Raw genomic sequence first — 12,391 nt, 5'->3', positions numbered from 1 at the left:
AGTCCCACCATCTGACAGAGGTCATCATCCATTGACTGCGCACTATTCTCGCTGCTCTGCAATAAGCTTGGCTCTACTAATTGCACTACTCCTGGTTCACGCAAATTTTTTGTCCAACTACTTAATACTTTACCTACTGGGCTTGCTTTATACTCAGGCCTCATACCTTTCCTCCGCGATATCGTCCTGAGGTTCTGTTGCTGCAAGAGACTGATTTACTTGGGGTGCGCCGCCCCTTCCTAGAACGTAAAGGTTATGATAGAATCTTCCACAATGGGTACTCTTGGGGATGAAGGGGGTTAGTGGAGTCGCTATCTTCGTGTGCTGCTCTTTTCCCCCAGTAGTTACTTGGGTGATGCTTGATCTGCATGGAGGTTTCGTTGCCCTGGAGGGTACTTTGGAGGGACAGGCTTTCTCACTGATATGTGTTTGTGTTTATGTACTCCCCACCTCTTTGCCCTCTGTGCTCGGATCTCTTGCACCTTCTTTCGGGCTTTCCACAGGGGCTAACAATAATTGGGGGCAATTTCATCGTGGTGCCAGACCCTGACTTGGATAGCATCAGAACCTCCTCAGCGTCCAGACAAGCTGGTGCCTGTCATCTCACTGACTGAACCAAAACCCTGGTGTCTCTGTGATGTGTAGAGACCCTGGCATCCCCGGCAGCGGTAGTTCACACACACACACATCAGCGGCTCACCACTCCCAGATATATCTCGTCCTACAACTAGCCCTTGATTGTCATTTATTGACTCAGATCTTGCCCAGTGGAATCTCAGACCATTCACCTTTGCTTCTCCATGTTGGACAACTACATCTGGGCTTTAAACGCCTGGTTCCTCCAGGACAAGAAATGTGTCCACTTCCTTGGGTCTGAACTCCAGTATTATTTCCGTAATAATGAGGGCTCGGTTACACACACAGGCACCCTATGGGCTGGAAGTAAGGCAACTCTACAAGGCCCAAGAGTGTGACGGTTCCTCTCTGATCGCTCGATTGGAGTCCCAGACATTTGGTCTGGAGTAACAGTTGGAATCTGCTCCTCGGGCACATGTCACTCAACAGTTAGGTCTCGCCTGCAAGGGCATTCAGCTGCATTCTATTGCGGCAGCCAGGCACCTCTAGCGGGCCACGACGATTCGGATTTAGGGCTGGGGGGCAAAAACTGGAAATTGCTCTACTGGTTGGTCTTAAGTCAACAGGTCAACAGTATTGCCCCTGAGGTCTTGGATGGTGCTGGCCTTTCCCAGCAGACCCTTGTTGAGATAGCCCAAGCCTTCGCCCACTATTATCACACATTGTATGCCCGACCAGCGGACAGGCACACAACTGTGTCTAGATCGTTCCTTGACTCGAGCTCCCTTATGAGGCTGCCAGCATCAGATGCACGTCTGTTAGACGAACCCCTTGCGGCAAAGGAAATTGGAGAGTCATTGTCTGGTATGACAACGGGTAAAACACCGGGCCCGGATGGGTTTTCTATGCAATATCATGCTGTGTTCCGGGAGACCCTCATCCATTACCTTCTGTCGTTGTACAAGGAGGTTTGCCACACTGGGTTTTTCAAGTTTGTATTTGGCTTCGGCCACCATAGTAGTAATACCTAAGGTGCAACCTCCATCCATGTTGCGCCCAGCCTATCGGCCAATATCACTCCTTAACTTCGAGGTAAAACATTTTGCCACCATATTAGCCAACAGGCTCAAAAGCATCCTGCATGAATTGGTGCGAACAGAACAATTCAGCTTTATGCCATCCCGAAGCACAAGACATTGTATCCATCGGCTCCACGTGGCCCTGGCCCACCGCCATCGTTTGCCATCAAATCTAGCCCTGCTTCCTTTCTACTTTAAGAAGGCTTTCAATTCTGTGTACTGGGACAACCTCCAATGGGTGCTGACTCATGCAGGCCTCGGTCCAAAGTTCTAGAGGATGGTTCTAGTCTCTACTCCAACCTCACCGCTCGGGTCAGGGTCAACGGGTTGCTCTCTGATGCCAATGCCGTAGAGCGAGGGACCCTGCAGGGTTGCCCCCTGTCTTCCCTCCTCTTTGCCATGGTGATGGAGCCCCTAGCCCAGCACATATGTCCAGACCCCCAATACGTTGACTGGGCATGGAACAGGGAGCATGAAGACCGTTATTGCACTATACGCAGACGATGTACTGCTCTATCTTGCGCGCCTGGCTGTAAGTGGACCCAGATGTCTCTAGCTGCTGTAACGCTTCAAAAGAGCATCCTGCCTATGGATGAACCCTGCGAAGTCAATACTGGTACCCTTGGCATTGTCCAGAGACTGCTTTGACTGGCAGACGACCATCCCTCTCCGCCGCCTCAGTTTAAATCACTTGGGCATATGAGTCGCTCGACACCCAGAGCTCACTTCGGCCCTCAACCTCCAACCCCCTGATTCAAAAAGCGAAGTATGACCTTGTTAAGTGGCCGGTGTTCACCTTCAACGTCCCGGAATGTATTTCCCTCTTCAAGATCTTGATCCTCCTGCGTTTTCTCTGTCTTTCAGAACCTACCACTCGCCTCGAACGGGGTTCTCTGCTCTAGACCACACCATCAAGACATTCTTGTGGCGAGGTTCCAGGGCACGTATAGCCTTTACGGACTGTCAGCAGGGGCTCTATGATGGTGGTTTGGAGATGACCAATCTCCACCTCTAATATTTATCTTCCCACCTCCTCGTTCTCCATGATGGTCTGATACCGCCTACTGCTTAGAACTCTCATTGATGGGTTTCCCTCAGCTACAGGCTACGCTCTATGGGTCTCCGATTTCTCTTTCCCTGCCCCTGGTAAATCAGGTGGTGTTCCTTGCATGACCGACTACAATCGGGCATGCACGATGGGAAGCGAGGCTCACGCAACAGACACCGCTGTGGCACGGCACCTGGTTTAACGAAGTAACCTCGCCCCACAGCTTCCATTCTTGGAGTCTTATTGGTATCACTCTACTTGGAGATGTATGGTCGGGACACACATGTACTTCTTCCAAGACCTTGGACAGACTACAACGTTACACATAGCCAGTTTTACAAATATCTCCAACTCAGACACGCTCTCCAAGCGCATTCCCTGCCCACCGATACAATCCCTTGGAAGCCAAGCTACTCAAGGGCAGCATAGGCTGGGGCGGAATATCCCAGATCTACTGCACACTTGTTCACTTGACCACTTTAGTACCCGTTGGGAGAGCTTGGTGGGACCTGTAGAGGATGAAGACTGGCGTGACACCCTGATGACCCCTGCAAACCTACCACCTCTTCCAGATTGCGACTTGTTCAATCCCATTATCTTTACTTTACGTATCTCTCCCAATTCGCTTAAGCTGAGCGGGCTTACGCCTTACACGTACATGCCCTAATTCGGAATCGTAGATTTCTACCACATGGTACGGTTGTGTGCAGTGATACTGCAGCATTGGACCAAGGTGACCCATGGCGCAGCGGAGCATATCAGTGCAAGGATACCCTGTCGAAGTGGAGAAGGGAGATGACTGGTGAGCGCAGCAAGAGCGAGTGGCTTTTGAAGCCCGGACTTTCTCCAGAAACTTGAATTCGTGTGGGGAAAGTAGCTGGGTCAGTTTGCTTAATTGCCCATGAATCTGTACTTGTGGTCATTCTTCATGTGTATTACGATATTCTTACGAGAAGTTCCGCCCTGCGTGGCGTATATAACATTCTGCTATGTGTGTGCCATGTGTTCACGTTGGCCAGCTTTGCTGGCCGGAAGTTTAATAAAGTTTTTTATTTTAAAAAAAGGTAGCATCTAAAAAGTTCCCAAGTTAACGATCGTCACACTTGCACCACCTGATGTTCTCGCTCTGTGTTTGAAGATAAAAAGAGAAAAGAAAAGGACGTCAGAGCGCTGGGGTGGAGCCTATAGGCGCCTCTGCACTGTCAGATCCAGGTTGTAGGCTAGCACTACTGTTGAAAGGGAACTTCAGTTACAGTATTCATAAGAAAGCGTATTACCAAAGGTAAGTAACTTGTTCTCCATAGAGCAATTCCATATAGTTTGACTATATCACAAGTCTTTGAAATTATTGTGTAAATACAAAAAATATTCCTTTTTTTTCAGGAACTTCTAAATGCCCAGAAAACCAGTGTTCCAGGAGACTTGATCGCTGTGCCCGGAGCTAATGAAAAAATATCCTTTTGGGTTTGGCTAGAGACTCATTTATCTATGCTGCATTTGCTTATATGACCTATGCAGAGTGGGCAAAAAGGCATCCAGTGTACGTTGTTGGTTGGATTTTGCAAGCTCCTTCATATGTTGATCAGTCTTCATTAATAAGTCATTGATAACATATTTATGACATGGAGTTTTATTGCACATTGGCTCAGTAACCTGGTGAGTTCTTGTGGGATGGGGCGGCTTGGGACAACTCCTGGTGGCCGACCGCACTGGGAACAGCACCAACCCCCACCGGCCACACATGCAACCTAGGTTTCGTCCTCGACTCAACTCTCCATGACCAAGCTAGTCAACACCTTCTCGTCCTCTTGCTTCTACACCCTCCGCATGCTCCGAAATATCTACAGGTAGATCCCCACTGAAACTAGAAAAATGGTCGCCCAGGCCCTCGTCAGCAGCTGGTTAGACTACAGAAACGCCCTCTACGCAGGAACCTCGGCCAAACTCCTGAAACAACTACAACACATACAGAACACCTCTGCATGCTTGATCCTCGACATCCCTCACCACAGCCACATCACACCCCACCTGAGAGAGCTGCACTGGCTTCCTGTCAACAAGAGGATCACCTTTAAGCTCCTCACAAATGCAGACAAAGCACTCCACAACACCGGACCGCCATACCTCAAAAGATGACTCACCTTCTATATAATTTGTGCAGAAATTGTGCACTTCTGCACAAATTAAGCACTACCGCAGAAAGAGTGCTCATATTGAGCTTTGTTATGTTCCCAGGTTAGGCCCATGTAGCGAAGCTGCTCATTTCTTACATTGTCTTATTTTTCACATAAACATTTCTGGGGTGAATCTTTGCACACATAAGCATGCATAACACTGTTGGATTAGTTTCGCACAACATTATCACAATGCCTCAAACATCATGTACAAGGCCTATTTGTGCACGATGTACAAATGCCATTCTATCTACATGCAGGGGACGACAGAGCTCTCTACATATCCATAACATCTCTAATCTACAACGTACATCGCAAGGTTGCTTTCTATTATAAATAATGAGCATCCAGTTCGAATAGCAGAGGAGGCATTACAGCTGACACCCAGGGTCTCTGCATTCTGAAACTTTACCACGCTGCGGTCTGACATCTCCATGAGGGGGTGTCCAGTATGTGACCAAGATGGACTCTTGCATTCTCCCCACCAGGTAATGTGGTTGTATTGTGCCTTCGGGGGGGATTCTTGGCTTTACACCCACACGCCCTCTGGTTACACTTAGAGTGTGGTTTCGCATAGGAAGTAGTACTCTAGATTACTGTCTTGTTTATATGCCTGCATATATACACTGTTTCAGCACCATGGTAGATCAGTATCTATTATTCACGCTCTTGGTGATGGTAATCACTTTAATCTGCTTTGGTCTATTGATTATCACAGCACATGTATTCTAAACAAGAATATCATTGGATCTCTATCAATATATTGAAAACGTCCCACTGTGTATTCTGTATACTTCTGAGACCACAAGTAAGCATGATGTGACTGAGTAAAAGTTTTTGATGTGTTTCCACGATCCCTGAGGGGTCTGGGTTGTCATGTTCAGTGGTTGCCAGAAAATATTTGCTCCCTTGTAAGGTTAGGGGGTCTTATTGTGGCACTGTGCTTTAGCTGGTCTCTAGGCCAACATATCCTATGGGGTGCCCGGAATCAGTCTAGGCACCTCACCCGAAGTTTATTGTCCAACAAACTCACAGATTCTGCGGATTAGTAGAAACTACACAACATGGTACCACCAACGTTGGTTGAGTTCTTACTCAACAGTCTTAAGTTGTTCAGTTGTGCTTTTCTCAGAGAATCCTACTCCCCTCCAAATACAGAGATGTCCTTGGTGGGAAGGAAAATACACCACAGCTGTGTAGGTATATCCTATGTATTGGCTGTTGGTTATTCATCCTTGTCGGATAAAGTTTTCCCACATTGTGCCAACCCTATCTCCATAAATTCATTTAATAAACTATCTTTTCTCTTAATACAATGTCCATAAACGGAGAAGCAAATGAGGACATTGGAAAACAAGCATTTAGACTATATAGAACAGAAAATTGCAGACATGCAGTTACTATGAAATGATTACATTACAGCCTCCCAGCAACGGGTGGAGCCATAACCTTTATGGTAGGCTTACGAAGCATTCAGAACAGAGGTATTCCACTCCTGGGTTAAGTTCTTGGCTGTGGATGCACGTACACAATTGTTTACCACTTACATTGACGATGAAACACCAGAGGAATACTTTGCATGTCGATATAGAAATTTCGTTAATTTACCAAGAACACATAAATTGGTTTAAAGGCGCCCTACGCTATGCCGAAGAAGATGTGAGACTCTGTTCGCTCAGTAAAGGAGTGACCTGGCAGATCCTAGCTGCTTTAATGCCACATCCTAATGTTGTTAATTTATATGCAGCAGAAATAATGCTATACTAAGATCCAGTAAATGTTTACAGAAACTTATCACAGTACATTATGTGAACACTCAGTTAACCCTACGCAGATGGCTATGGTTGCACAACCACAATTGGCTGCTATGGTGATAAACCCTCAAATGCTGAAAATCACTTGGGAAATGTTCCCGCTAGTCTGGAGCAAATGCACTTCTGCATAGTACAGAAAACAAGCCTGCTTGAAGCAGTTTTTCCTCATGCCTGAACGCAGGACAAACACAGAATTTTAACAATTTGCTTGCCAATGGGGATGGCTCCACTGACGGTAGATTTTGCCTCTCTGGGCACAGTCTTCACTGCAGTTAACACCAGAACTCATGGTACCCCTTAAATAGCAGTTTTGCCGGATGTACTTAAACAAGTACAGAATCAGTACTGGGCAGGATCTGCCTTTGACTTGGGAATGATACTGTTGGGCAACTTTGCCACAGAATCAACCACTATGTTAAGTGACATAAAAGCAGAAGCAGCATCAGTGGCTATGCACCAATGCCTGAGGGTATTTACTCCCGCGAAGTAGGATCGAAATTACTTAAAACTATTGAAGAAACGTATGCTACACTCGCAATATAAAACTTTAAAATAAATAATAAAGAAGATAATTTGGGAGCCAGACCTGGGAAACCTAGGTTAAGAGTAATTCTTCAGAGGATAACTCCAAGCAAGCACCTTATTTAAACAAGAAAATAATAAACAAAATAAGACACAATCACGGAATGGGTCTCCTCAGCAGGAATCCACTGATAAAAATGCAATTTAAGAAACCATGATAATATTAGAAAGCCTGACATGTATCAGGATACTGATGCACATTCCTCTCGTTCCTTGCAGGATTAAACCAATACGCTTTCTGACAGAGGTCTGAGTGCAGAGCAGAAGAGCACATGAAGCCGAAAAGGGAAACACATTGCACTTCAGACAACATCCTTAAAGAGGACAAACCAAAGACTCAAAAACTTCAATTCAAAAGGAAGAAAGTAGCAGAGATTAAAATAAGAGATGCCAGACTACTGAGGACTCTGCTTCTGAACGGGGATTAGGCAATGGCAATACTAGACATCGTAGCAGAAGTAACAATAGCTTGCCAAAACCTGATGGATTATCTGTTGGTAGTAGCGCTGAATAGCATATCACAGTGGAAACACCTTATACAAGAATAAGTGTCCCACATCGTTTATATGAAATAACACTCCAAATAGAGGGGGAGATATCCAGGAACATCAAGGCTCTCATTTGGGAAAACCTAACTTACAGTTGCAATGTTCTTTTTTGGCTGAAAAATAATGGATAGCCCACTGGAAGAAACTAATTTTACCCACTTTCTCTGACCTTTTCCAGAATAGTTTAAACATTCATACACCAAGGAGTTGCGTAAACGCTAGCTCCTGCACTTTATAGAAATCATGTAGGTTGGGATGATGAGTCTCCTCATCACGGGATCCCATTAAAATCAGCTACTCGACCCCAGAGACAGTACCCCATATGAAGCTAAGAAGCAAGTTAGGGAAATCCTAGACCAACTTAAATACCAGGGTGTAAAAAAAATTGCACATTACCTATAAATAATCCCTTGTGTCCTGTAATAAAACCAGACAATTCATACCGTCTAGTCTTAGACTACAGACATTTGAACACTTCCACAGGCACATTAGCAGTACAAAATGCACATAGTGCAGCACTAATGAATAACATTGTGCGGAAGAAGTACAAAACAACACTAGATATCACAAATGGATTCTTCTGCCAGAATATAGCACCTGAGAGCAGATATTTGACTGCATTTTCATCGCTAGGTTCACAGCATCAATTTTTTCATTTTTCTTTAAGGTATAAGAAGAGCCTGGGCTGTTTTCAGCCAGGGTAACAGAGTAGATGACTATGAATTAATGGAACATTTGGCTACAGTGAACCACATAATTATTTGGTTATCTCACTTGGCTACAAATTTAATTTAAAAAATCCAAAATTGCGCTGCTCAATGTCGTGTCTCTGGGATATGAGCAGTCAAGTGAAGGTAAAAGCCTGGCAGCACGTTTTATTTTAAAAATACACACTGGTCCAACCGCCAACAACTTTGAAAAGGCTACAATCCATTTGAGGATTTTAAAATTTTGGCAGAACATACATTTTAGATTACTCAGAACGAGTAAAACCATTCTATGACTTGATCAGACCCGATTTTTCAATCAACCATTGGATACAGGAGCACACAAACATTTTATGGTCTGTACAAACTGATAGTCACTAGACCCACCGGGTACACCTATATCACTTTCAGTGAAGGTGATACGGTACCAGTAGCATACAAATCACATTTGTACACAAATGCTGAAATGCGTTTTGCACCCACTTAGAAAATACTCACAGCGGTACAGACTTCTGTAGAGAGAGAGAGTATTGGCTCAGGGTAAGCATCATTGTTGTTGCCCCAGTACCGACCCTAGAGGCTGTTACTACGGCAAGCGTTCCAAATGCCAAAGTATCCAAGATGTATTCAATGGGCTAACTCTCTCACTGCAACCGATGTAGACTACAGATTACATTCTACATTACAAACGCAAGCATTCCTGCAGTACGAACACGAATGTCCTCTGCCGAATGAAATAATGACTTTAGATCAATATGAATATGTCATTTATACCAATGGATCTGCTCAGCCTGCCGTAGGGACACAACACCAATATTCTGCGGCATGCGCAATCATAAAGGGGCGCATGCATGACGGAAAGTTCCATCCTGAAAAAACACACACTCCAGAGGACTGTACAGCCCAGTACTAAAAGTGGTGATACTGGCACTACAAAGTACGGATACTGAATTCCCCACACTTATAGTGTGTGATACATACTACTGTGTCCAATCCTATAAAGAATATCTTCACTATTGGGGCCAGAATGGATTTCGAGATTTGAAGGGTGACAGTCTGGCGCAAGCTGCTTTGGGAACAAGTGGCAAAGCTGGAAGAATTATTGCCACTGGCTCATGTTATCCATATATTAAGACATCAGCATGTTGGTGTTCACGTTGAGGGGAATTCTGTGGCCAATGAGGCCGCAAAGGCTACAGTCTGCACTGCTGCCGTTGCTGCAGTCACTGGTTCTGCTATGAGATTAGACAGAGACATTATGGTGGCCATCAATGCTGCCCGCAACAACAGCCACCCACCAGAAGGCTTTGCACTCAAGAACTCTTTTCATGTTAGATGCACAAAACATTCCGTAAGCTTAGATTCCAGGAGTGGGGGATAGAGCAATACCAAAAACTGATCGCAGATTGGCATTAATATTAGCTGCACAAGAGGGGCCTGGTTTCAGGATACACAGGGGTTACTTAAACAGTCTTGTTACTGAAGCAGTGGTATTGGTGGCCAGGTGTAACAAAATAGACCAAGGACTTTGTCTGGAAATGCAACGTCTGCCAGCAGATAAAACGCTCCACAGTAGCACGCCCACCAGAAAAGACTCTGGTGTTTGTTTATTTGGATCCCTTTGGTCCCTTACACTCAGACGGGGCTTTCAAGTACATCTTGGTGGCAGTAGATTCATGCTTTAGATTCCTGTGGGTTTGGCCACAGCACTCGGTTGACGCTCAAACTGTTATAAAGAATTTGTAAGCCTTTATCGGGACATAGGCATTTGCACTCTACATTCTGAGCAGCGCCCGGCGTTTAGCTCTCGAGCTTACAAAGAAGCAATTGTCGTGAGCAAGCCTCAGCTAGGCCTACTAGTGCAAGGGGTTCGCCCTTCTTTGCACGGAGTCCTCAGACCATAGGAAGAAGTTGGCAATGAAACTGGAAAATACAAAAGCAAAGTTTATTAAACCTTTAAAGGTGGTACTACAGTCCACACAACACCTTTCAGTATTGTATAGAGTAACACACCGAACTAAATTACATGGCCCCTTTTATACACAATGAGGGGGCTCAAAAGAAGGCGGTACAGAATACAAGAGCAGTTTTATGACCATACAAGGACATTTTGGAAAGCACAATCGATAAGTGGGCGGAGTTAACAGTCTTCAGAAACTAGTAAATACATTCCGATCTGGAACTAATTAGTAACAGCTGCAGACCCTACTGGGCATGTCTGGGCATGCTGGAAGTGGGGGATGCTAAATATAGCCTGTTGCCGGGCAGACTTCAGGCGCAGTTAACAAGGAAGTAGGACAAAGCACATGACGAGCACATGGCAATGTATGGCATACAAAATGGCCGCTACGAATACAAAATGGAGTTGGTGCATTTGCTACGATAATGATCAAATACAGCATGTCTTCTGCTAATGCTTAACCCAATCGCCGTTGATTTACAACAGACGACCCTTTCAGCATTAACTGAAGACATTCGACTTCCTGGGATAAGCTAGATACTCATTCCTTATATCAATGACCATCATATCGGCTATCTCTTTGTTCAAGTTATTCTGCATTTTGACTTCTGCAACATTTCTTTTGGTCGGTGTGCAAACCGTAATACACATAGAACATATTATCGGACTACACTGGATACACATACAACAAGTGAAGACTATTGCAATTATTATACATAGAACAGTCAGTACTTTCTAGCCCCAGGCAGAAATCAGAGTCCAAAGCCATCCTGTAAAAGTCCACGTACCATTTTCTGTATGAAGGTCTGCAGCGATTTTATGAAGTTTATTAAGTGCTTTACACACTGATGGTGTGTGATCTGGAATAAACACGCAGCAACTACTACCTATAATGCAACATGCACCACCTCTATCTGCTAGCATGACGTCCAGAACCATTCGATTCTGTAAAGCGACAATTCTAGCAATTTGCAATTCTCCGGTGAGGTTTCCTAGAGCTGCAGCTGTTTGATCAGTAACAGCTTCTACAACTCTAGTTAAATTCTGCTATTTAATGCAGCACCCACAAAAAGAACAATCCTAAATTAAAATCTATATATTGTTGTAGGCTAGTATCTGTTTGGTCTATATTATCAGTATTCAAGGTCCTCTTATATCGATTTGCAGTAATATTGTTGAACAATTTAAGATCTCGATGATACAATGGAGGTGCCAGAAACACAGGGGGCAACAAAAATGATACGTAACAGACTCCTGTCCACCCAGCTGGCAATCGATAATATCCACGATTCCCACACACAAAATAGGTGTTATGTGAAGCTAAAAAGGTACTATTATTCAAACCATCTATATTCAAAACAGTAATACAATCGCTAATGCCAACAGGAATATGTCCAATGCTCTGTACACATAATTCTGCTTGCTTTTGAATAACAGAAATAACAAAATGTTCAGCATTAACAGAGTCTCTTGTGTTTGTGAAGATATATGGCGTTGAAATATTGTCCGGTCGATATTCCTCCCACTCCCATTTAGTTCCATTCGCTTGGGGATACCCATCTTTGTCGTGATGACACTCTTTGTTCAACCGGAAAAGCAGTCTGGCCACTGTAGGCTTCCTAGTCGTAAAAAGCAAAGTATACCAGGCTCGACAGGAGCCATTATGCAAAATAGGGAGAGGTGTAAACTGTGTATCTCCTTTCTTTTGATGTGCAGGCATCATCCCACAAATCCAACAGTTCATGGTATTCGTAGCAATGTGGGTATGATGTAACATCTGAATAAAAGTGTTATTAAAGTAAGATTGTCGATGCTTCAATTCTTGATATGGGAGCGTAAAGAAATAATGCTCCTCTGGTGTCGGTGTAGTAACAACAAACCACTCACGAGCAGTTGTCTCCTC

At 44.6% G+C, this 12,391-nt stretch overlaps 1 protein-coding gene across 1 annotated transcript in view; it reads left to right on the top strand.

Annotated features, from left to right (window-relative positions):
- The window catches only part of LOC147663060 (protein KTI12 homolog), a gene marked incomplete at its 5' end in the record, with an annotated part of 153,811 nt that overhangs the window by 110,267 nt on the left and 31,153 nt on the right, over window positions 1-12,391 (top strand). Inside the window, one exon of the mRNA XM_086950710.1 lies at window positions 4,087-4,155. Within this exon, the coding sequence (XP_086806836.1) occupies window positions 4,087-4,155 (69 nt within the window). The remainder of the gene's footprint in view (window positions 1-4,086; window positions 4,156-12,391) is intronic.

The sequence above is a fragment of the Lissotriton vulgaris genome, unplaced genomic scaffold (genome assembly GCF_964263255.1).
Source record: "Lissotriton vulgaris unplaced genomic scaffold, aLisVul1.2 SCAFFOLD_1430, whole genome shotgun sequence".
Lineage (NCBI taxonomy): Eukaryota > Metazoa > Chordata > Amphibia > Caudata > Salamandridae > Lissotriton > Lissotriton vulgaris.
Note: the sequence above shows the minus strand (reverse complement) of the source record. Positions and strands in the feature narration are given on the sequence as shown.